General features: G+C 40.0%; 1 protein-coding gene across 1 annotated transcript in view; it reads left to right on the top strand.

Annotated features, from left to right (window-relative positions):
* The window catches only part of LOC124619523 (molybdenum cofactor biosynthesis protein 1-like), a 49,276-nt gene extending 22,217 nt beyond the window's left edge, over nt 1–27,059 (top strand). Inside the window, exons 3-4 of the mRNA XM_047145971.1 lie at nt 50–135; nt 27,004–27,059. Of these exons, the coding sequence (XP_047001927.1) occupies nt 50–135; nt 27,004–27,059 (142 nt within the window). The remainder of the gene's footprint in view (nt 1–49; nt 136–27,003) is intronic.
* Nucleotides 27,060–27,406: the final 347 nt, after the last annotated feature.

Here is a 27,406-nt window from a genome sequence, read left to right as displayed (position 1 = left end):
GTGGTGTTGGCCTGGTACTGTTTAACGGGTGTTTTAACTGTTGTTTCAGAGATGCAATACGAAGCAAATGCAGTGAGGATGACTTGCTTGCCATGATTGGGGCAGCAGTGAGAAGAAAGAAGAAACAACATGCAGGTAAGATACATTACAGCAAATGTAACTCTATAGATAGAAAGAAAATTTCTGTTTAACAAGTCATAGCAAACATAAGAGCAAAACAGAACGAAAAACAACAGTGATAGAACCTGAGTTTTTTGTGTAAAATTGGATTTAATTTTTTATTTAGTATTCATTCTGATTAATGCCCATTGGTCAACAGTACATTTCAGCCCTAGAATTTGGTTCTGCAAGGTCCACCAGATAACCATATATGGCTGTTGTAACTCCTTTATTGGACTTCAGAAGTTTTCCAGCAACAAATCTTTTTTTTTTCTTTCTTTCTTTTTTTTTTCTTTTTTTTTTAAAATAGCTAAAATGCAGAAAACATCATAAAGGAAACACTCACAGAAAAGCATCAGTGTCCTTGAAACAATGGAAACTCCAGTAGGAATACCAACAATGTTGGAAAAGACAGATTACTACTTACTGATGAAGGCTGTGGCTGAAAGCTTTGTGTAAGTGTCTTTTAATTCTGCCCATCTGCAGCCTAAGGTATCTTCTTTATGGTAAGTAACAGTCTGTCTTTTCCTTCATTATTCATTAGTGTTCTTTGTTTTTATTGCTGTTTAGCAAGCATCGTGTGGTATATAAGGGATGTGAATAGCGTCAGATGTTGAATCATCACTCTGGAGGATATGAAGGTGCTGCATATTGGTGTGAGACAGCATTATCTGATGAGAGTTTGAAAGAAACCTCATTGTGGATGTCCATTTGGTCGCCTGGTTAAACCTTGCAACATCTGTATTTTTGGAGTATTTGGATCTGACAGTGGCCTGATGTTGGAAAGTAAGGGCATACTCATCATCAATCTTCCAGTTGACTACATCAGGCCGCTACAAGGGAGCATCACTGTGTAGTGTACTGAGTACATTGTAATCTGTTCATGTCTGTGACTGCCATCTGAGAACAAGTACAGTAAACTCTCGTGCAGCTACACTTTTGGCTAGCTAGATTGACGCTTGACAAGTTTCAATTTGCATGCACCTGGAGCCAAGCATTTGCTGGTGTTTTTTGGCAATCTACTGCTAATCAGTGCACTGGTGCGTGTCAAAAGTCCAAGTATCATCAATTCGTGCGTGTGTTGGTTGAAGCTCTAGTGTGTTTCTTATTCGTATGCCACTGCCATCTATTGGAACTCCTTGGAAGTACAGTACATACAGTATTGTTCTATGCAGCGCAACGTAGCCCTGTCGAAACCGACAATTAGAGTGCGCCGCCTAACACTTTCCACTTGTTGTCGGTACACCAAAGCTGAGTGTTTAACAGTGAACGTACAACACCCTGTTGTGTTGCCACGTGGGCTTGGGTAGAACAGAGGAAATGGCATAGATGTATCGAATGCTTTCATTTGATGGCTGCCACAGCCTGGTTTCAAAAATCAAAAGTTTGTCTAGTGCATCTCGAGTGTTGTCAAGTTTTGCATCTGTGTGTTTCTGATTTGAGGTTTTGTGCTCCCACTATGTGCCTTAAAGTGTCCAGAGATAAAAGGGGCCAAAAACCATAAAGGACTCAGTCGAGTGTCTGTAAAAAGAACACTGAACGTGACTACGGGCACAAAACATAAAACGAATGTGATCTTGTTGGAAAAAGAGCTTCACACTTTGCAGATAATTGATGCTGGTGAGCCACCCACAAAAGTTGCTGCAGAGTAGGAGTACAATTACTGATCGGAAGACAAATCGATCAGGAATTTAAAAATTTTGTTCCATCCAAGCATTGGGCAGCGCAGTGAAATCTTGAAAAACAATGAGAAAAGGTGCACATCCTCAGTTAGAAGAGGCATTATTTTTGTGGCACGAATAAATAAGAGCCAAAGATGTGTCAGTTTCACGTCCTCTACTTTGTCAAAATGAGCTGATGAGCTGATTGAAGGAAAGAAGCAAGAATTCCTCGGAAGTAATGGCCGGCAGGATTGTTTCAAGAAGCGGCATGGCATTCATGAAATTGCCGTCAGTGCCAAATCATTATCTGGGGATGAAGCTGCTACGCTGATTTTAAGAAGAAATTGCACACAATCATTGACAAAGGCAATCAACTTTACAAATGTGATGAGACTGAGTTGAATTACAAAATGCTGCCAACGAAAACCCTTGCCTCTAAAGAAGAAGAAATGGCTTCCGGATACAAAAAAATCAAAGAAAGATTTACTGTCCTCACTTGCAGTAATGCCACTGGCAATCATAAACTGTGCCTTACTTTAATTGGCAAATCCAAAACACCAAGAGCATTTAGACACCAACCAACCAGCTTTGCCACTGAGGTACACGAATCAGTCTTAAGGCATGTATGAACAGTGCCATCTTCAGAGAGTGGTTCCAGGCAGAGTTTGTTCCAGCTGTAGTAAATTACATGGAAGGAAAAGGACTTCCTTGAAAAGCGCTACTTCTTGTGGATAATGCTCCTTATCACCCAGGTGATCTGCAAGATGGGGATATCAAAGTTGTATTTCTCCCACAAAATGTCACATCTCTATGTCAACCGATGGACCAAGGTATTCTTGAGGCGATAGAAAAACATTACAGACGCAAGATGCTGGAATACTTAATAGGTGTGATTGATGCTGCAGATGATTTTGTGGAAGCTCTTAAAAAAATCGATGTTTTAAGTGTCATTCATTGATTGCTGAAGCTTGGAATCTAATTCCTCCAGTTCCTCTTGTTAGGTCTTGGAAAAAACTCTTAGATCGTAAGGCAACCTAAGTGGTGGGAAGGAGGAGGCAACACCGAAACTCAAGCTGACATAATTTTGGTGAATTTACTGGAGAAGCTGGTTGTAAAGACACACACTTCGAAGACATTGAAGAGTGGATGGAAAATGGCATTTTTTCATGTGACTGAGGATGAAATCGTCCAAATTGTGACCGATCATAAAGCGTTAGAAGACTATGTTTCTGATGATGAATCAGAGAAAAATATTCCTCACACATTCTGTTACGAAGTGATCCAAACTGCCCTGGAGTACATCAGCCAACAGGAGGAGACGATTTATCCTGAAATAGTTTGATTTCAATGTTGGAGATGTATTGTTGCAGCAATAGTTCCTCAAGCAAAAAAACAAAAAAAAAAAAAAAAGACATTCGTGACTTCGTTACCAAAAAATAAACTCTAATGAAGCATCCTAGAACTTCTATGTCGATAACTTAAAAGGTTTCTTTTTTTTAATTTTCTTGAAAGTTCCTCTAGACAGACTTTTCGTTCCTTTGAGTAATCTCTAGATTTGTTTCACAATTTTGTTCAGTAGTTTATTTTTTATTCAAAAGAGCAGGTAATAAAATTAAAACTCCTGTTTTTTCCTGCTGCCAAATAAGGGAGATTTTTTTCTGTAAGAATGCAAAATAAACGAGCTTTGTTATACAGCATTTAAAAACTTTGAGTTTTCAATCATAGTTTGGTGCCTTTTTAACATGTCAACACAATTTTTTCAGTAAAAAAGTACAGGGTTATTTGCAACCGTATCAGAAACGTTTTACATACCCTACGCACGTTTTACGATTGTATTTCGCAATATTGACACAATTTGGAGTGTTCACATGTGAAAACAGGGGGACTTTGATTTATCTGAAATTTTCGTTATCGGAACCGGCCACCGTCCTGATCATTTCGGATAAACAGGAGTTCACTGTAATAGACTCCTTGCAACATGCTGTGTCATACAGCTAGGAGCAGCCAGACTATGGCATTGCCATCCTGCGCATAGGCTGCCATTAACACTCAAGCAAATGACTGCATGCGAAGTGGTGCCATGATCGAGAAGTATGGACTGCTAATGAATGGTGTCACATTATGTTCACTAATGAGTCCCAGTCCTGCACTGCTCCAAATGACTATCGTGGAGAAGTTTGACAGTGACCCGGGGAGATTGGGAGAGGTCCCATTCTTCCACATTTTTGGGGGGGGGGGGGGGTCACAAAGGAGTCCCATGGTGTGGGGAGCCATTGGGTATGACTTCAAGTCACGGCTTGTAATGGCCGAGGGAACTCTGATGGTACAGCAGTGTGTAATAGTATTGTGGTGCTATTTTTCAACAGGCCAGTGCTTGTCCACATGTAGTATGTGTCTCTTTAAATTGTCTGTGTGATGTTGATATACTCCTGTGGCCAGCAAAATCCCCATATCTGTCCCCGATAGAACATTATGGGACCAACATGGACGTCAACTCCGTCCCACTGCCTGTATCCATGATTGCAATGTCCAGTTACAACAGTTGTGGATCACCTTTCTCAGGAGGGTATGCAGCAGCTTTACGACATCCTCCCGCACTGTCCAGGCCAGACAGGGTGCATTGCTGTATTGATAAGTGGGCTCAAACTGATAAGTTCTGTGTAAATTTGACTCTGTTTTGTTATCACTGAAATAACATCACATATCCTCTAAATTTGCTATGTTTCAATTTGTTTTCTCCCCACCTTCTGAGTGTCTCACTTTTTTTCAAGCAGTGTAATTTAAGACAGACATAAGAATATGAAAATGGGATGGCATATCACATTGCTATTCAACTATGCCCCTAAGAAAATGGTAAGGTAATGGAGAAGAGCAGGTGCACTATTACACTGACTAGAACGTAAACTTAAAGATAGAATTATATTGTGTAACCTATACCGATGACATAATACTAATTGACAAAAACATTACTGATGTGCTAAAGCAATTTGAAATATTAAGGGAGCAAGCTAGGAAAATTGGACTACTAATTTCACCTGGAGAAAAAATTCTTGGCTGATACCAAAATGGCACTAGTTGAACTTATATAGGCAACAACATAGTATTTGGTGTTAAAGAGTTTAAATAATTAGGTGAAAAAGACCACTGAACATCATAATGAAAAGAAGGCCATAGAATCCAGACTTCAGAAAATACAAACTGTCTCTCAGTTAACTAAAAGTATTTTTCCTGGAACTTTAAAATCTAACATTGTACAACAGTGATCAAATTAGAATTAGAGACTCTTTGTCCAACACAAGACATGAAAACAGCAAACTGAATTAGAAGAATGTAAAATTGTAGTAAAAATCTTAGGCCCAAGAATAAAAGATGGAACACATCACACAGAACCCAGCGTGAAATCTCCATCAAATTCCTAAAAACTCTTGTTACAATGTGTCTCCAAAGAATCCAACTTGTGGGACATACAGAAAGAATGTGTCCAAACAGGCAGCTCATTGGATTCCCACATACTTGAAAAATAAGATCCAACTGATAAAAACAAACAGGAAGAGACCTTAAGAAATTGGAATCACTACATTTACAGTATTCTGATGTAGTGATGAGTCACACAGAGTGCAGTTTCACAGTAGCTTGATCGATGCTTGTACTTGTGTATGTAGTATATGCAAGTGTGTACAGCGTCTATTCTGGTGTACTCACAATATGCTAATTTAGTGGCCGAGCAGTAAACCGGATCCCTACTCGGTTCCAGTGTGCTGTGCTAATTATTCTTCTTCACTTGACATTTATGCTTGGAGCTGCAAGAGAGGTCATTTTCCAGATAGTGCCACAAAAACAACAAATTCTCAGATATCAGTTTAACTTACACGCTTCAACATCATAGACAACATTTCACATTAATATGTAGTAGAACACTAGATTAGTGTTAAAATTGCCAGAGTAAACATTGTTCTCCATGTGACAGATTGTCACCCGACGTCCAAAATCGATAAATTTTATATCTTTGCACAGAGAAGCAGCTGGTTGGTCATTGTCATGTGTGGTGCTAATCAATGGGTCGAGCTCGTTGCTGGCACAGCGCCACCACAGAGTAAGTGGCCCCTCATCCCAGCAGGTGGCGATGTTTTAACACCCGTATAGCTCCCCAGACTTACCACATCTGTGGATAACTCCGTCTCTGCACAGAACTTCCCACATTTCCCACACAGTGGGCCATAGTGCCTTTTACACACAATAAATCTTCAAACTTATTTCATTGGCTAAGTTAAATTTCGAGTGTGACATGCTATTTAGTAAAAAATAGCAAACGGTAGACATGGATGTTATTGTGACTCTTTCCTAAGGCAACATTTGTGTATTACACTTGTAGAAGTGCACTGCAAAATAAAACAGTAGACCGTAAGTTCAAACAATGGAAACTCCAGGTTGGAATATCAGCAGTGTAGGAAAAGATAGAGTGCTAATTACCATAAAGATAGCACGTTAAAATGCAGACAGGCGCAGTTAAGACACTTACACATAAGCTTTTGGCCACAACCTTCATCAGAAAAAGAAATAGAAATACACACCATTCATTCACACAAGCAAGCACACCTCACACACACATGACCGCCAACTCCGACAGCTCAGAGCAGAATGCTAGTCTCTAAGTTTGCTACACAATAAAATAATTATTCTGAGCTACAAGAAAAATGGATTCAAAGAACTAAACTGCTTGAAGAAAAAAAAGGGAAGCTCCCTGAAGCAACGTAGTTTCACGAGTGTGCATACCAGTGGTAAATTATAAGAGTCGCAACTCTCTGAAATGGATACAAAGGCCACCAGATTGCATTAGCTTTGTTTGTGTCTCGGATTGTTACCATGAATGGTAGGAGCTATAAGAGATGTGAAGAGTGTAAGATGTTGAGTGATCCCTGTGAAGGACACAGATGACCTGTACTTCTGTGAGTCAGCATTATCAGCACGTAACAAGATTTGAAGGGGCCTAATTGTGTGTCTCCATTTGCCAGGCTGATTGAATTATGCAATATGCAGATTTGTGAGACATTCAGATGTGGTAGTGGCCCCATGTTGGACTGCTTGGGAACGTAAGGGCAGCGTGCTTGTCAGCAAGCTTCCAGTTGACCGTGTCTGACGAGCCCATGGGAGAATCGCTGTAATGTACACCGAGCACATTGTAACCCTTTCACACCTGCACCTGTCATGTGATCAGCAGTGAGTCACATTCTGCAAGACCCACGATTGCAGTTGTCAGTCAGTATGACAACGACATAGGGAGAGGGCGTGTGGGGCAGCATCGGATATGACTTCAGGTCACTCTGACAGCACAGCAGTATGTCATGGACATCCTATATCCTCATTTGCTACCTCCATGTCCAACAGAGTTACAAGAGACAGAGCAGTGAAAACATATCCAGTTGTTGACTCACAAAATGGTTTTGAGCTGTGACGCATATGGTGTTAAGTGAATCATTCATACAAAAAGAAAAGAAGAAGAAGCTAAAGTCAGAATGTGAAAAAATTGGAGAATGGAATAGATATTTGAAGACTTCACACTTGAAACTCCCAGTTTTCCTATTGTGAAAGTGCCTTTGTGACCATATGCATTTCACTGACGATAAACTTTTTTTTTCCCCCTGGGTCTTGGCTCCATATTTTTTCATCCAGTTGAGTCAGAATACTTGCATAGTATTTGTGAGGTATTGTTTCAGTCTTGCAAGCTAATCTAAAATACAAATCCCTTTTGCATCCTAGAAAACAATGACCACTCTTTCTCTCCGATGAAGTCACCTTAGCTATTTTTGTGCAACTGCTGTTTCATTTCGGTCATCTCTCATCCACGGGAACAGATTGGTGCATAGAATCAGTTGTGTGTCAGATTGTCCCAAATTGTTTTTCACATTAGGTTGTAGTGAGGCTTCAACAGATATGCCACTCACTTTCTGGTACAGCCACGGCATCAACTGTTTTGCACATCTTTTTAATTACTGATCTTGCAATATCACACTGTGTTCTTTCTCAGCATTTTCATATTTGATTGTAATTCTAGGAAATTGTTCATGAGTCATCTTACAGACATATGCCACATATGAATTCAGCCACCCATTCCTTAACTGTTGACTATGAAGGAACTCCCCTCATGAACCATGGACCTTACCGTTGGTGGGGAGGCTTGCGTGCCTCAGCGATACAGATGGCCGTACTGTAGGTGCAACCACAATGGAGGGGTATCCGTTGAGAGGCCAGACAAACATGTGGTTCCTGAAGAGGGGCAGCAGCCTTTTCAGTAGTTGCAGGGCCAACAGTCTGGATGATTGACTGATCTGGCTTTGTAACATTAACCAAAATGGCCTTGCTGTGCTGGTACTGCGAACGGCTGAAAGCAAGGGGAAACTACAGCCATAATTTTTCCCGAGGACATGCAGCTCTACAACTAGACTAGAAGAAGAGATCGGTTGGTAGGACACGTTTTGAGGCATCAAGGCATCACAAATTTAGCATTGGAAGGCAGCGTGGAGGGTAAAAATCGTAGAGGGAGACCAAGAGATGAATACACTAAGCAGATTCAGAAGGATGTAGGTTGCAGGAGGTACTGGGAGATGAAGAAGCTCGCACAGGATAGAGTAGCATGGAGAGCTGCATCAAACCAGTCTCAGGACTGAAGACCACAACAACAACAACATGAATGAACTGACTCCTAATAAGTAAGATGATGCCTGTAGAAAAGTACAGCAAAACAGTAATCTCAAAAAAGGACAGGATAGACAGCACATTCTGTAGGACATATTAAAAATGATTGGTAAAAGAGACTTGGCGTGTTAAATGCAGCTTTTGATTACATGATAATTGAATTGGATAGATAAACAATCTACTCGCTAAGTGGCGGCAGAACGCACACATAAAAGAAGATTATAATTAGGCGAGCTTTCAGAGCCAGTAGCTCATTCTTCAGGCAGAAGGGTTGAAGTGGAAGGAAGAGGGGTGAAGGATAGGTCTAGGAAAAAGGTTAGATTTTGAGAAAGTTACCCAGAACTGCAGATCAGGGGAGACTTTCCAGATGGGATGAGAAGGAAAGACTGATTCCACATCTACATACATACTCCACTAGCCATCATATGGTGCATGGCTGAAGGTACCCTGTCTCACTACAATAGTCTGAATAAAATTACTTGATAGTTGACATCAATCACTTGCTGCAACAATGTTGCCACATTGGCTACCAGCTACCGTTTGGTTACAGGTAACAACAAACAAGCAGCTCACTTCACAAATTATGTTAAATGTTTAACACAGAGCAATTTTTCTAGTGGCTGGTGCAAGGTATGTCAGAAATGTTGGATACTCTGTTGACTATTGATTTAAAGTGACCAGTGACTGAACTGGGGCAGACAACGCGTTTTGTATCCCTGACTGTAAACTTGTGTCCTAACCCAGCTGAGAAAATTGTGGTCAACAGTCTGCAGCAGTACTAATATCATTATCGCTTTGTTCATGGCGATTAAAGCTAACCCTTAAGGGTAAACTCAAGACAACAAAAACTCAATTTCAGGGCTGAAAGCAAATTGAAATTTCTCCGTGACATTTGTTACCTGTAACTATCCTTAAACTAGCTGCACATGCTGCCATGTTTGAAACCAGTGAACAGTCCGTGTGGGCCCTTAGTCGTGGATTATAGATGACTGAGACAGATTCCAAATGAAGAAATAATGACAAGATGAAAAATAAGACCAAATAGAACAGTCAAAACAATGATGAAAAATGATGCAGCGAAGTATTAAAAATAAAAAAATACATTTAAACCAATTAATTGAATGAAAATAATAATCACACTCATTTGGTTAGATTTAGAATTAAAAATTTTGCTACATTGATGAGATTCAAACCTACGACATGCTACACATTAGATTAATCTGCCAACCATTGTGCTATGCCACAGCACTGCATGAAGTATTTATATATGTGAATGTAGTGACCCAGTTCCAACTATGAATTGCAACCTTAAAAATTTCAGTTTCACGCAGTGTAGTGAAAAGCTTATCTAATGTAAGATGATCTCTGTGAATATGATAACTATAAGTATGATACTGAATTACACCTTGTGCTGATTTATTCAGTAGTGTTTGGTTAGTGCTATGAATGAAATATGTGTCTTTCATTAGCATTGTTAATGTGTGTTGTTTTTGGTGTAGTTATCATGTGTCATGAAATACATAATAAAAGTGTCGGGCTCATAATTCGGGATACAAATACATGAAGAAAGAATGCTGTACCAGGAATTGGAAGTGACTGGCCAATTTTGGTGGAGTTTGGCAACAGCAGACAGTTCAAGTGTGACGCTGACAACTCTTATTGGCGTTTGAAGTGCCAACTATCAAGTAATTTTAATTCGACTGTAGTCAGTTCCTTTCCCGTTCCATCTGCCAATCGAGTGGGGAAAAAGTGAATGTCTATATGCCTCTCTATGAGTCCTAATTTGTCATCTCTTATCTTCGTGGTCCCTATGCGTAATGTATGTTGGTGCAAGCAGAATTGTTCTGCAGTCAGCACAGTGTTCCTCAAAATCCCTCCAGGGATTCCCATTTGAGTTCCAGAAACATCTCCATAATACTTGTATGTTGTTGTTTCAACCTACTGTTAACAAATCTAGTATCCTGCCTCTGAAATACCTCAATGTCTGCTTTAATTTGACCCCTTGCGGATCCCAGACACTCAAACTGTACTCAAGAAGAGATCACACCAGCACCCTATATGTGATGTCCATCACAGCTGAGCCACACTAGTAAAATCCACCCAACAAACGAAAGATGATTATTCACCTTCCCTACCATGACCCTCACAAGTTCGTTCCATTTCATATCACATTGCAAAGTTATGTCCAGATATTGAAACAATATGACTTCTTCATTCATGACACTACTAATGCAGGATTCTGGCATTATGGATTTGTTTTTCCAACTCATTTGCAGTAACTTATACTTTTCTACATTTAGGGTTAGCTGTCACTTATTGCACCAACTGGGAACTTTGTCCAAGTCATCTTTTATCCTCCTAAATCACTCAACAATGACACCTTCCATACACCACATCATCATCAGCAAACAACCATAGATTACTGTCCACTTTGTCCATCAGATCAGTTATGCACATAGAAAATATGAGTAATAGCGCTCCTAGCACACATCCCTGGAACGATCCTAATGATACCCTAGTCACTGATGGACACTCACCGTCGGGATAATGTAGTGGGTTCTATTACTTCAGAAGTCTTTGAGCCACTCACATGTCTGGGAACCTATTCCATGTGCTTGTACCTTTGTTAAAAGTCTGCAGTGAGGCACTATGTCAAATGCTTCTCGGAAATCAAGAACTATGGAATCTGGGTTTGTGAATTTTTGATGGCAAAGTTAGAGGAGCAATGCATCTGCATTAAATTTTGCGTGAAACTCAAGAAAACCTTTACAGAGACACACCAAATGATGCAGGGAGCCTATAGCGATGAGTGCTTAAGCCATACTCGGTGTTACGTATTATTCACACGTTTTAAAAATGGCTTTACAAAAGTCAAAAATGATCCTTGTTCAGGACGCTCTTAGATGTCCCCTGATGACGCTTGTGTCAGGAACGTCAACGAAATTGTGTGTGCCAGTCGAAGATTCACTGTCCGAGAGATTGTAGAAGAATGTAACATTTCAATTGGATCATGTTATGAAATGACACAGCATCTTGGAATGCATTGTGTTGCCGCCAAGTTCATTCCACGGCTCATGAGTCAAAACCAAAAAAACTTTTTGGATCTCACAAAAGAGAATGAGATGTTCCATGTGAGAATAGTATGACCCCTGCAGACTTCTTTTTATTTCCAAAGTTGAAAAGGATGAAGTTTTGCAATGGTAGATGAGATAAAAGAAAATTCGCAGACAGCACTTTATGCGACCCAGCAAGAGGTGTGTCAAGACTGCTCCTGGAAGTGGAAATGATATTGGGAGCAGTGTATCAATTGTGGAGGAGAGTATTTCGAAGGAGACAATCCATAGTAACTAAAAGATAAGCATAGAAAATTTTGTGGACAAAGTTCTGGAATTTTTTGAACAGACGTCGTATGACAAAAGAGCATGCTGAGTTGCCCATGAGTGATGCTTTGTACTGATTTGTGGACATAAACTTATTGGTCACTATGAAACTGATTAGATTCAAACCCAGAATATGTACAAGAATTCTGCAGCAAACTGATGTTACGGATTGGTCTGTAATTTCGTAGGTCTGTTCTTTCGCCCTTCGTATTTACAGGAGACGCCTCTGTATTTTTTTCCCCAGTTGCTTAGGTCTTTCTGCTGGGTGAGAGATTCACAATAAATACAAGCTAAGTAAGGGTCCAGTGCCATATAGCACTCTTTGTAAAACCAAATTGAGATTCCATCTGCAACTGGCGACTTATTTGTTTTTAATTATTTCAGGTGTCAGGGATGCTTACGAGGGTGGTTTGAAAAGTTCTTGAAACAGAATAGAAAAAAAGTACTTATGTCACTGAAACTTTTTTGTTTTTCAATGTACCCTGCTTGTAGATTAATTCACTTGGTCCAACAGTGTTCCAATACCTTGATCCCATCTCGACAATGATTTTCCTCCAGGCCTACAAAATAGTTGTCAACTCAGGCTACCAATTCTTCATTTAAGTGAATCTTCATCCACAAAGAAAAATTTTCAGTTTAGGGAAGAGGCACGTGTGGCAACAATTCATACCTTAGTTTGTGTAATTTTACCATGGCGATGGCACACGCGTGTGAGCGTGCATTGGCTTGATGCTAGATGACTTTCTTCCTTATTAAACCTGGCCTTTTTCGCATACCTTTTGTTATAATTTGTCCAGAAGGTTAGCATAGTATTCTCCAGTAATTGTTTGCCCAGTGGGGAGATAATGTACAAACAGAATCCCCTTCTCATCCCAGAACACTGATGCCATGATCTTCCCCGCTGAAGGAATTTGGTGGCGCATCCCAGAACACTGACGCCAAGTCCTTCCCCGCTGAAGGAGTTTGGCGGCGGAGATTCAGCATGTTTTCACTTCTTTGATTGTTGCTTTGTCTCTGGGGTATAGTAGTAAAACAAAGTTTCTTCGTGGTCACAAACCAGCACAAAAGATCTTGTTTGTTTCTCCTAAAACAGGCCAAACATTGTTGTGATATGTCCATTCTCATGCGTTTTTGACCCAGCGTCAAGAGTCGCGGCACCCATCTTGTGAATACCTTTCAGATACATCTGGCAAGCGTGAGCAATTTCATGCCCTCTAAATTGGTGATCCTCCTTGATCATTATGCGCACTTTTGCAATGATTTCTAGAGTAGTGACACATCTTGGCTGACCTATTCATGGATGATCATCATCTAAGCTCTCCTGACCAAATTTAAATTCATTTATCCACTTGGCAACAGTTGAAGACAAAGGAGCAGAGTCCCCTGGTGTATTCTGGAAATCGGCATGAATGTCCTTCGCTTTCATACCTTTCTTTATGAAGTTCTTAATTACTGCTTGAATCTTGACCCCCCCCCCTGTACCGTCCCGTCATTGCAGATCACTACACAGGAACAACAACAGAGCCGTGTCACTGCCACAGCTCTCTTCCAAGAGCACTGACATGGCATGTGTTTACAGGCAACAGTCCAACGAATATCATGTGAACAACTTGTGCTAGCGCTGGCCTCTTGTGGTGATTGTTGTTAGGTGTCTTTGTGCTATTGTCAAATGACGGTATGTTTATATGATTCTCTTGCATGAATGATTTCTTGAATGCAAAATTTAAAACATTTATCTCCTACTGCCACACCAGACTGGTCAAGTGACTTGATGGAAAACTTTGACTCACTTAGTGATTTTACATAGGACAATAATTTCCCCTGCTTCTCAGCCAGATCTTTTGCTGAGGTATGACAGTGGTAGTAACCTTTCCTTGTTGGCATTTGGCATTCTCGTTTGAACTAAGAGTGCAGTAGCTTTTCCTTCCTCAGTATTTTCTGAATTTCATTGTTAAACCACAGTGGCCCTTTTGCATCCATAATTCGTTTACTAGGTACAGACTTGTTGAGAGTGCAATTCACGATCTATTTAAGCTTTGACCATAATCTCTCTATGTCCATCTTAATGGAACTAAGTGGGAACTAAGTGATGTCAGTTCTGTCTAAGTGAGATGCTAACATCTGCTTATCTGCTCTTTCTGGCATGAACATTTTCCTAGCCTTCTTGACTGATTTATTAATTTTTGTAATCTTTGTTGTTATGATGTTATCATGATTATTAATCCCCATCTCTATGCTGAAGTCATTGATGATATCTGGACTGTTTGTAACTACAAGGTCTAAGATATTTCCATTGCATGTGGCATGACAAACTAGGTGCTCAAGACAATTTTCGAAAACCACATTCAAAAGTGCTTCACAAGATTGACTGCACCCCCTGAAATAAAGCCATAGGCTACCATCTATACTCAGTAGGCTAAATTAACCTCCAACTAGCATTGCATGATCTAGGTATTTACGTGCTACTGTCTGTAGACTTTCTTTGAATGGCTCCAAAACTGTCATAGCAGAACCGGGTGGATGATTAAAACATCCATTAATTAACGTGATTTCACATAGACTTGTTATAGGCAACCAGGTAACTTCACTGTCACAATCAGCTTTGACCTCAATAGAGACAATGGACACTTCCTCTCCTACAGTGTCTAACCTGCCTTTCCGATATATATTCCATTAATCACTAAATATGTGAGAGCTTTCTACTCTGGGTTTCAGCCAGCTCTCAGTCTCTGAGAATAATTTGAGTGGGAGACTTTCCTGGATGGCAGTAAATTCAGAAACTGTGTTACAAGTACTTTGACAACTGATAAAATTTTGACAATCTACACTGGAGTGAATTCAAAAGATAAACCTCAACCAACATTGAATGTATCTTGGTGATAAAGAGCCAAAATAAATAAATTGATGATTTTATTCCATTTCATCTGATTGAATGAAACACACACAGCATAACTACTCAGAAAACAACTATAGTGCGGATTACATTTACTATCATACATGTAGCACTCTGAGAACATTTCACCTTGTCATAGTAGTCCTGTGTTTTGGAACTAGGCAGTGCTTCATTTCACAAAGCGAAAGGAATAGCTTGTGTAAAAAAAAAAGAAGAGGAAATAGTGGTTGCTGGTGTTTTTAACACTATCATTCAATTTAGTTCCTACTGTGAACTTTGCAGCTAGGATATGTAAATGCTCTGAGACTGCTATTGATAATATCTTTATGAACAAATCTAGGGGAAAAAAGTCATATCACAAAACCAATAGTAAATGGACTATCTGATCACGACGTGCAGCATCTTGTGTTAAATGTTGAAACTTGTCAGGATAAAAAAATATTAAATCTGAGTACAGGAGGATAATAAATAAGCCAGAAATTGAGGAATTCAGGAAATTGCTCAAAGACATGAACTGGAGAGATGTTTACCTGACTCAAATGGAAAATACAAAGCATTTATTAATAAAGTTACCTCCTCTTTTGAAAATTGTTTTCCCCTAAAGGTAACTCAGATCACACAGAAGTCAAAAGATAAACCATGGATTACACAAGGAATAAAGATATCATGTGGGGCAAAAAGGAGACTGTATCTACTATCTAGGAACATTTCTGATATTAGAATTGTAATGCATTGCAAAGAATACTGCAAAATATTGAATCAAGTAATCCAGAAATCGAAGTAGCTTTATTAAGAGAAAAAGATAATTGTATCGGGCAACAAAATAAGAACTGTATGGGATATAGTGAAGACAGAGAGAAGTGGGGCCAAAAAGGAAGTGGAACCGATAGCTCTAAAAGTAAATGAGACTTTGGTAACAAGTGCATGTAGTGCTGTAAATCTCTTAAGCAAGACTTAATTTTTGTTACTGACGGCTCGGGGTTATCAGGTTTGGTGAATGGTGCAATGGAGTATCTGGGACCAGTCTTTGAAGAACATCGTGCAGAACCTATACGAGGAACTTTGAATTCCAACCATTGCTTCTCAGTATACTTACTCCATAATGAAATTTGATGCAAGTTATATATCTATATTTCCAACAAATAGCTCAATACATATTATCAATACTAGGAATAAGAACAATCTACATAAAGACCTAAAATCACTTATGTTGGTCCAAAAGGGGGCCCAATATTCAGGAACACACATTTTCAATAAATTACCAGCAACCATTAAAAACTTGGTTTCAGATAAAGCACAGTTTAAACAGAGTTTGAATGACTTTTTGATAGGCAATGCCTTCTACTCTACAGATGAATATCCTAACAGAGACTGTTAGGCCAGCGTAAGTAAAAATATGTTAGATTTAAGTTTTGACAGTACTTGGTTGCAACAGTCAATATTAGGTATTTTGTGTATGCTAAATTTATTAATAGTGCATAACATAAATTTATTAATAGTGCATAACAATGTTCCCCCCCCCCCCCATGAACCATGGACCTTGCCGTTGGTGGGGAGGCTTGCGTGCCTCAGCGATACAGATAGCCGTACCGTAGGTGCAACCACAATGGAGGGGTATCTGTTGAGAGGCCAGACAAACGTGTGGTTCCTGAAGAGGGGCAGCAGCCTTTTCAGTAGTTGCAAGGGCAACAGTCTGGATGATTGACTGATCTGGCCTTGTAACAATAACCAAAACGGCCTTGCTGTGCTGGTACTGCGAACGGCTGAAAGCAAGGGGAAACTACAGCCGTAATTTTTCCCGAGGGCATGCAGCTTTACTGTATGATTACATGATGATGGCGTCCTCTTGGGTAAAATATTCCGGAGGTAAAATAGTCCCCCATTCGGATCTCCGGGCGGGGACTACGCAAGAGGATGTCGTTATCAGGAGAAAGAAAACTGGTGTTCTACGGATCGGAGCGTGGAATATCAGATCCCTTAATCGGGCAGGTAGGTTAGAAAATTTAAAAAGGGAAATGGATAGGTTGAAGTTAGATATAGTGGGAATTATTGAAGTTCGGTGGCAGGAGGAACAAGACTTCTGGTCAGGTGACTACAGGGTTCTAAACACAAAATCAAATAGGGGTAATGCAGGAGTAGGTTTAATAATGAATAGGATAATAGGAATGCGGGTAAGCTACTACAAACAGCATAGTGAACGCATTATTGTGGCCAAGATAGATACGAAGCCCACGCCTACTACAGTAGTACAAGTTTATATGCCAACTAGCTCTGCAGATGACGAAGAAACTGAAGAAATGTATGATGAAATAAAAGAAATTATTCAGATTGTGAAGGGAGACAAAAATTTAATAGTCATGGGTGACTGGAATTCGAGTGTAGGAAAAGGGAGAGAAGGAAACATAGTAGGTGAATATGGACTGGGGGACAGAAATGAAAGAGGAAGCCGCCTGGTCGAATTTTGCACAGAGCACAACATAATCATAACTAACACTTGGTTTAAGAATCATGAAAGAAGGTTGTATACATGGAAGAACCCTGGCGATACTAAAAGGTATCAGATAGATTATTTAATGGTAAGACAGAGATTTAGGAACCAGGTTTTAAATTGTAAGACATTTCCAGGGGCAGATGTGGACTCTGACCACAATCTATTGGTTATGGCCTGTAGATTAAAACTGAAGAAACTGCAAAAAGGTGGGAATTTAAGGAGATGGGACCTGGATAAACTAAAAGAACCAGAGGTTGTACAGAGATTCAGGGAGAGCATAAGGGAGCAATTGACAGGAATGGGGGAAATAAATACAGTAGAAGAAGAATGGGTAGCTTTGAGGGATGAAGTAGTGAAGGCAGCAGAGGATCAAGTAGGTAAAAAGACGAGAGGTAGTAGAAATCCTTGGGTAACAGAAGAAATATTGAATTTAATTGATGAAAGGAGAAAATATAAAAATGCAGTAAGTGAAACAGGCAAAAAGGAATACAAACGTCTCAAAAATGAGATCGACAGGAAGTGCAAAATGGCTAAGCAGGGATGGCTAGAGGACAAATGTAAAGATGTAGAGGCCTATCTCACTAGGGGTAAGATAGATACCGCCTACAGGAAAATTAAAGAGACCTTTGGAGACAAGAGAACGACTTGTATGAATATCAAGACCTCAGATGGAAACCCAGTTCTAAGCAAAGAAGGGAAAGCAGAAAGGTGGAAGGAGTATATAGAGGGTCTATACAAGGGTGATGTACTTGAGGACAATATTATGGAAATGGAAGAGGATGTAGATGAAGATGAAATGGGAGATATGATACTGCGTGAAGAGTTTGACACAGCACTGAAAGACCTGAGTCGAAACAAGGCCCCCGGAGTAGACAATATTCCATTGGAACTACTGACGGCCGTGGGAGAGCCAGTCCTGACAAAACTCTACCATCTGGTGAGCAAGATGTATGAAACAGGCGAAATACCCTCAGACTTCAAGAAGAATATAATAATTCCAATCCCAAAGAAAGCAGGTGTTGACAGATGTGAAAATTACCGAACTATCAGCTTAATAAGTCACAGCTGCAAAATACTAACACGAATTCTTTACAGACGAATGGAAAAACTAGTAGAAGCCAACCTCGGGGAAGATCAGTTTGGATTCCGTAGAAACACTGGAACACGTGAGGCAATACTGACCTTACGACTTATCTTAGAAGAAAGATTAAGGAAAGGCAAACCTATGTTTCTAGCATTTGTAGACTTAGAGAAAGCTTTTGACAATGTTGACTGGAATACTCTCTTTCAAATTCTAAAGGTGTCAGGGGTAAAATACAGGGAGCGAAAGGCTATTTACAATTTGTACAGAAACCAGATGGCAGTTATAAGAGTCAAGGGACATGAAAGGGAAACAGTGGTTGGGAAGGGAGTAAGACAGGGTTGTAGCCTCTCCCCGATGTTGTTCAATCTGTATATTGAGCAAGCAGTAAAGGAAACAAAAGAAAAATTCGGGGTAGGTATTAAAATTCATGGAGAAGAAATAAAAACTTTGAGGTTCACCGATGACATTGTAATTCTGTCAGAGACAGCAAAGGACTTGGAAGAGCAGTTGAATGGAATGGACAGTGTCTTGAAAGGAGGATATAAGATGAACATCAACAAAAGCAAAACAAGGATAATGGAATGTAGTCTAATTAAGTCGGGTGATGCTGAGGGAATTAGATTAGGAAATGAGGCACTTAAAGTAGTAAAGGAGTTTTGCTATTTGGGGAGCAAAATAACTGATGATGGTCGAAGTAGAGAGGATATAAAATGTAGGCTGGCAATGGCAAGGAAAGCGTTTCTGAAGAAGAGAAATTTGTTAACATCCAGTATAGATTTAAGTGTCAGGAAGTCATTTCTGAAAGTATTCGTATGGAGTGTAGCCATGTATGGAAGTGAAACATGGACAATAAATAGTTTGGACAAGAAGAGAATAGAAGCTTTCGAAATGTGGTGCTACAGAAGAATGCTGAAGATTAGATGGGTAGATCACATAACTAATGAGGAAGTATTGAATAGGATTGGGGAGAAGAGAAGTTTGTGGCACAACTTGACCAGAAGAAGGGATCGGTTGGTAGGACATGTTCTGAGGCATCAAGGGATCACCAATTTAGTATTGGAGGGCAGCGTGGAGGGTAAAAATCGTAGAGGGAGACCAAGAGATGAATACACTAAGCAGATTCAGAAGGATGTAGGTTGCAGTAGGTACTGGGAGATGAAAAAGCTTGCACAGGATAGAGTAGCATGGAGAGCTGCATCAAACCAGTCTCAGGACTGAAGACCACAACAACAACAACAACAACAATATTTCATTCTGACAGCGTATTAATTCTGTAAATATTAGCTTCTCCAGTTTACTGTATTGTATTCACCTATTTTGACAATCTCGTGACAAATGATCAGGGTAGTATTCATTATATTAAAATGTTTTGTGTTATACATTCTGACATGTTCCACACCCTTGAGAATCATCTCATTTTTTCGGTGTATGTAACGAAACTGAATCAAATCAAATGCAATCACCATCTCTCACCATGTAATAACTTCACTTCTTCTTCTTCCCTTGTCGTCTCCTGTTTTTCCAGTACTCATCCATCTCCTCCTCATGTTTTTCCCCCTTTATTCTATTCGTGTTGTTCTCAATCCCCTATTTCTTCTGCATCGAAAGCCTTTTATTTTTATTTTTTTTTTTTTTTATCGAGGTGAGTCTTTATGGACTGCGTGGTAACAACCGACTTCACTGTAGTGTCCATGTCTTGTTCTTGCTCCAGCTTTGACTTCCTGCCAGTATCTTCTGAGCCCCTCCAAGAAGTACCTTTTTATGCCCTTCAGATAAGGGTCCTCACTGTCTTTCGGATGTTGATGCCATGTTAAAACCTTGGTAGTTTTTCACCAATCTTCTAAATTTGTTCCTTTCAGGAATTTCTCTCTGAGATACCAATCTGCTTAAGATCTTTTTCACATTCTTTGAACCATCTCGGCCTCGTTTTCTTAGATAGGATGAAACTCTGTATTCTTTTTGATAGTCGATCACCGTCCATTTTCATGAGATGACCATAAAATAACAATCATTTCTTTGTAATGGATGCTGTGATAGGTTCTGTCTTGCTGCACGATTCCTCATTTGCTCTCATTCGCCATTGTCCATCGACCCATCTATTACCTTAGGATTTTCCTTAATATCCTACACTCACGCTTTTCCAGCCGCTCAGCTTGACCTTGTCTATTCGTGGTCAAAGGTTTGGATGCTTATAAGCCCTCAGGTTTTACAACTGTATTATAATGTTGGAACTTGGCCCACATACTCATAGACTTTTTGTTATAAGTATTCTTTGTCAGTTGGTATGCTTGGTCTAACTTCCTCATCCTGGCAATTGCTTCTTCTTTTAATCCATTCTCCTGGTGGATGACTTCACCGAGATACCTGAAATTCTTAATTCATCCGATTTTTTCCCAGGTTGGTTATCATCCATTCAGGTCCGTTACAGATGTTCGTCATATATTTTGTCTTTTGAATAGAGATCTGGAGTCTAACTTTTTTCAGCAATTTCTGACAGCCTATTTATCTTGTTGACTGCTGACTCTATGTTGTTAGCAAAAATGGCCAGGTCAGCCGCAAAATCTAAGCAGTCAATGCACACCCCTTTGTTCTTAGGACCAAGTCTGAACCACTCTTCATTTGTTTCTTCTTGGGCTAATAACTTTCTCCACTCTCGAGTGACCTTTTCCAAGACACAATTGAAAAGGAGAGGGATAGTCCATCTCCTCGTCTTATGTCCGTTCTGATTGTAAAGGGTTTAGATACCTCACCCATAAATTGAATTTTTGACGCTGTGTTAGTAAGAGTTTATTTGATCAGCTTTCTTGAGGTATTATCCATCCCAAACTTTTCCAAAATATTCATTAATGCCTGTCAGTCGATGGAGTCATATACTTTTTGAAAATCAACAAACATGACCACATAGTTATTTCTTCCAGTTTTTTGGACCTGATGATGTTCTTCAGGCTAAAGATCTGTTCTGCGCAAGAATCGCCCTTTCGGAAACCAGCTTGATAGTCCCCAATCAGTTGGTTACAATGACCTTCTATTCTATTCTGTATCACTTTGGAGAGAATCTTATATGGAACAGATACTAATGAGGTACCCCTATAGTTATTGACATTCTATTTATCACCTTTTTTGTGTAGACGATGGATTAAAGCTGACTGCCGTTCAGTTGGTATCATCCCAGCTCTCCAGATCTCCTCAAAAAGTTGGACTAGTATATCTAGAGTTTCATTATTAGCCAGCTTCAGTAGTTCCACCACTATTGAATCCTCTCCAGTTGCCTTATTATTCTTAAAGTTGTTGATGATCTCTTTGGTCTCCTCTTTACTAGATGGAGATTAGGGGTAGTTTGTGGATTGGGGCACATGCAGGGAATCTTTCTTTCGGTTCATCACAATTAAGTAGGTTTTCAAAGTAACGAGACATGATCTTGCAGTTTTCTTTGTTGGTCAGGCCGAGTGTGGTGTGCATACTGTAAGACCTTCAGTACACACACCATCAGATTATTTGACTTGTTGCTCTAACGAAGTAAGCGAGTGTCAGCAATATGTCTCGTGGTCTTATCATGGTGTGTTTATCTTCTGCCATTCGGTCAGATGATAGAAATGCCACTTGCATGCTTAGAGTAGCAGATTGACGGTGACCAACTTTAAACAGAATTTGATTAATTTTCACACACATTTACTAAAATAATAACAAATATAAAAATTACTTAACTTGGTTCTGGATGCTATTTACAGTTGACAATCTGAAGTTCTTTGGGATTGGTACGTTAATCTTATTCTCACATATATCTCAGATACTTGACAAAAGTGTCTATACATTTATCTTCATGGCTATGTACAGGAATATGGTAATCTTATCAGGCGCAGACTGAATCTTGACTATGGACTGGTACAGACAATTGTAGAACTCGACGGACTGGTACAGACTAATGCAGACTGGTACAGACTAATGCAGACTCATACAGACTGGTGCAGACAAATGCAGACTGACTGATTGAAGGTCTTTACACTCGTTATAATACCTCGCACGTTCATGTATCACTGCGCGAGTGTGATGCGCGAGGAGAAAATGTTCTATGTTAGCAGCAATCTCATTGGCTGCGTTACATACACTCCTGGAAATGGAAAAAAGAACACATTGACACCGGTGTGTCAGTTCCACCAGACTTGCTCCGGACACTGCGAGAGGGCTGTACAAGCAATGATCACACGCACAGCACAGCGGACACACCAGGAACCGCGGTGTTGGCCGTCGAATGGCGCTAGCTGCGCAGCATTTGTGCACCGCCGCCGTCAGTGTCAGCCAGTTTGCCGTGGCATACGGAGCTCCATCGCAGTCTTTAACACTGGTAGCATGTCGCGACAGCATGGACGTGAACCGTATGTGCAGTTGACGGACTTTGAGCGAGGGCGTATAGTGGGCACGCGGGAGGCCGGGTGGACGTACCGCCGAATTGCTCAACACGTGGGGCGTGAGGTCTCCACAGTACATCGATGTTGTCGCCAGTGGTCGGCGGAAGGAGCACGTGCCCGTCGACCTGGGACCGGACCGCAGCGACGCACGGATGCACGCCAAGACCGTAGGATCCTACGCAGTGCCGTAGGGGACCGCACCGCCACTTCCCAGCAAATTAGGGACACTGTTGCTCCTGGGGTATCGGCGAGGACCATTCGCAACCGTCTCCATGAAGCTGGGCTACGGTCCCGCACACCGTTAGGCCGTCTTCCGCTCACGCCCCAACATCGTGCAGCCCGCCTCCAGTGGTATCGCGACAGGCGTGAATGGATGGACGAATGGAGACGTGTCATCTTCAGCGATGAGAGTCGCTTCTGCCTTGGTGCCAATGATGGTCGTATGCGTGTTTGGCGCCATGCAGGTGAGCACCACAATCAGGACTGCATACGACCGAGGCACACAGGGCCAACACCCGGCATCATGGTGTGGGGAGCGATCTCCTACACTGGCCGTACACCACTGGTGATCGTCGAGGGGACACTGAATAGTGCACGGTACATCCAAACCGTCATCGAACCCATCGTTCTACCATTCCTAGACCGGCAAGGGAACTTGCTGTTCCAACAGGACAATGCACGTCCGCATGTATCCCGTGCCACCCAACGTGCTCTAGAAGGTGTAAGTCAACTACCCTGGCCAGCAAGATCTCCGGATCTGTCCCCCATTGAGCATGTTTGGGACTGGATGAAGCGTCGTCTCACGCGGTCTGCACGTCCAGCACGAACGCTGGTCCAACTGAGGCGCCAGGTGGAAATGGCATGGCAAGCCGTTCCACAGGACTACATCCAGCATCTCTACGATCGTCTCCATGGGAGAATAGCAGCCTGCATTGCTGCGAAAGGTGGATATACACTGTACTAGTGCCGACATTGTGCACGCTCTGTTGCCTGTGTCTATGTGCCTGTGGTTCTGTCAGTGTGATCATGTGATGTATCTGACCCTAGGAATGTGTCAATAAAGTTTCCCCTTCCTGGGACAATGAATTCACGGTGTTCTTATTTCAATTTCCAGGAGTGTATTAATACGCGGATCGGCGGAAGCAGAATTTGGTCCGTCTCTATGGCAGCGCCATCTCATAGTGCGGAGATGGACGAGCGCTGCGCCTGCGCTGTTTTGCTTAGCGGGGCGCACTCTAGTGGGAAATTTGTGTACGCGCTGAATATGCGGAACTATGTACACAACACTGAGCTTTCCATTTTCGTCTCTAAAACAAAAACTAGGGGCTTGGTATCCTTTCAAGTTCGATTTGATCGTCTGATAGAAGTCTCTGACATTGTTTATCTGGAAACGCTGATCGATCTATTCTAACTGCTGTTTCTCATGCAATTGCTTAGACCTTCATAGAGTTCTGGCTGCATATTTTCGAACTTCATGGAATACATCAAAATCATCAGGACTCCTGGTAGAATTCCACTTTTTCCATGCACTTGCTGTTTGGGCCACCACCTCACCACAAACCTCATTCCACCATGTATGATTCCTCTTTTTAGCTGTCAGGATTGTAGTATTAGCTGCTTGTTGGATCACGGAGGCAATGTCTGCCCATTTATGGGATTCAACTGTCAGTTACTGGTGGCATTGTTCCAATATGTTTTGATTGATTTTGATCTTCGCAATATCATATTTATGAATTTTATTTCCGGTTTTCACGGTCTTATTGAGAGGGATGAAATTAATTTTGATCTTGGAGAGGTGATGATCCTTTTAAATTCAGTATTTTATCTGTAAAAAGGTTTCTTTCTATTATTTCTGATTGTTTGATGTCGTTTCTTTCTTATTTCTGTAATCCATGCTATCATTGAGTCCTTCTTCCAGTACTACTCATTCAGTAGAGGTCTCTAAAAAAAGATTAATCTTCTTTTAGCCATTACTTCTGATATTTTCTCAAAATTTTTGTAGATCTCCTCATTACTTCTCATTTTCCAGCCATCTGTAGCTTGTATTGCAACCATTATTTTCTAATAATGCTCCTTTGAGGAACCTCTGTTCTGTCCAGCTTATAGTTCATCATTAGGCATCCTCATCCATATAAACATCCTGGTCATACCACTGTGGGATAGTGTTTTAGTTTTGTTTTTTTAGTTGTACATTTCTTGTTGTAAATATCCTTTGTAAAACGATTTGCTCTCTCCAGTTTGCTGACTCTTGCATCTACTGTTAATTCTTCTAGTCCATTTTGTTGTACAGTTTGTCCAATATATTTAAATTTACTTACTAATGCTATTTTACATTTTTGTTTTTCTAAGAATGTTGATGCATTGTTTGAAATTGTCATCAATGTTGTTTTTTCGGCTGAAATTTTGGGACCAGCTCTCTTTGCTATTTCTTCCAAAAGATTTCTTTCAATAACTGTCTGTCAGATTTTTTTGAAAGTATATCAGAATCATCTGCAGAAGCCAGGCAGTTTACCTTAATTCCATTTGTTATTCGTCCTAAAATTATTGGTTCAATTTTGTAATTTTTTTTTCTCCAAATTCCAGATACTTTCTATTTTTTCTAGAATGCAGTGTTACAGTAAAGGTGATAAACTGTCCCCTTGTCTAACACCAGTTTTTATTTCAAATGGTTGAGATACTTCTCCCATAAATTTAGCTTCAGTCATCCTATTTGCTAGTGTTTTGAAGATTATGTTTGCTTTAATACAAAATTCTTTGATGATTTTACCTATAATTTCTCTGCCTACCAAATCAAAAGTTTTCTTGAAACAAATACATGATACTATTATAGGTTTGGTGATTAGCAGTCTGTGGAGGATTATCGATTTTCTAATAAACATCTGCTCTGTGCAGGGTCTTCCCTTTCTAGAGCTCCTCGAGATTCTCCCAGTTATTTGTCTAAAGTTTCTACAACTCTGTCCAGAGAATTTTTGATAATATTTTGTATACCACTGGCAGAAGTGAGGCATCTCTGCCATCGTTGACATTTTGAGTGTCCCCTTTTTTTCATAGCTGTGGATTAATGCTTTCCATAATCTCTTCAGCTTTCCAAATGTTCTCAAACAGCAGTTGTAGATCATTTGTGTGTTCTGACTATTTCAATAATTTTGCTGTAGTGGAGTCTTCATTTGTTGCTTTGAAGTTTTGGAAGATTTGATGGCTTCATGAATTTATTGCTCTGTTAGTGGAAAATCTTCCTCCAGATGTTGTGGGACTGCTATTATATATTGCTACAATGTGCTGTTATTGTTGTTGTTGTTGTTGTTGTTGTTGTTTGGTTGCCTGTTCTTCAGCACTTTCTTTCTGTTTCCTTTATCTATTTGCCGCCATTTTAGCCCATTTACCGGTATTTTCAGCTTGTTCTTCACTTATTTGACCTTTTGGTGGCTCCTCTTGAAGAGATCTTATTTCTCAGCATTTAAAATTACATCATCTGCTGCTCTTTCGCAACTGAATTTCATCATGTCCATCTTCCTTGACTCAAGATCCTGAATTTTCATCCTTAATTCTTGAACAGTCTCATTTCTCTTTTTGTGTTTTCCAGATGAAGAAACTTTTGGTCCTCAAAGCTAAGATTAGTATCAGTTTTTTTATTTGTTTCTGCCTATGGCTGCTACATCTCTTTAGTTAGAATATTTTCTCTCTCTGTATTTGATTATAGTCTAAGTCTGAATATTTTTATAAGTACATTTATTGCTGTAGCAATGAGTAAAATAAATTGTATTGCACTGCCTGTAGCATGTAGCACCATTTTGACTTTTAGTCCTCTTGCTGTACAAAAAGTAGCTTTGATGATTACTTAATACAAGTATTTTGTAAGAGCTGTGGAACGGTTAGTATCTGTTTATATTTTTCTGATTAATTCAAGCTCGTCAATGCACATCCTGTGTTAAGGAAATATTTGCACTGAATTTACTGTGTGTTAAATATAAGCAGTGGATCCATTGGGGTAGTCTGTTTGGTAGAAATATGTCAAGGTGAACAAAACAGGAGATGGTGAAGGAAGAGAGGGAAAAGAACAACATTTGCTTCTCATCAGCATTATAACTGGGTTGCAACATTCAGTGAAAATTATCTGTGACAGGAAGTTGTCATAAATACATTTTTTGAAGAAACTTTATGTTTGTATAAGCATTTATTAAATTTAAAAAGTTGGATTTCATCTGTTAATACAAAAGATAATGTTTTGCATTGCAGGCATGATGAACCTGTCAAAGATGAAGAATCGGCCAATGATTCTTATTGGAGGATAACAGTATGTATAACTTAAACTTGAGATTCTTGAAAATAAAGCTAGTCAGTATTTCTTAACAGTACTGATTTAAATACATCTAAAAGATCGCTGTTACCTAAATGAAAGTTGACGAGCAAAGTCTTAGTGGACATTTGTATAAAATTGTCATAGGTGTTATTTACAAGAAGAGTAAATAGTTTCAATAGGAATGTGGTGAGACATTTAACAAATGTCATGACCACACATTAATAGGACCTTATAACACTACCATTATGATATTAGTATGCTTTTACGTAAATAACAGAAACCCTGTCTCTATGTTGCCACGTATAACCCTCTTACTAAAATTTAGTTTAGTTTTAAAAT

This window comes from Schistocerca americana, chromosome 6 (genome assembly GCF_021461395.2).
Source record: "Schistocerca americana isolate TAMUIC-IGC-003095 chromosome 6, iqSchAmer2.1, whole genome shotgun sequence".
NCBI classification, from domain to species: Eukaryota; Metazoa; Arthropoda; class Insecta; order Orthoptera; family Acrididae; genus Schistocerca; species Schistocerca americana.
The sequence above is the reverse complement of the archived record's forward strand: the minus strand, read 5'-3'. Positions and strand labels throughout refer to the sequence as shown.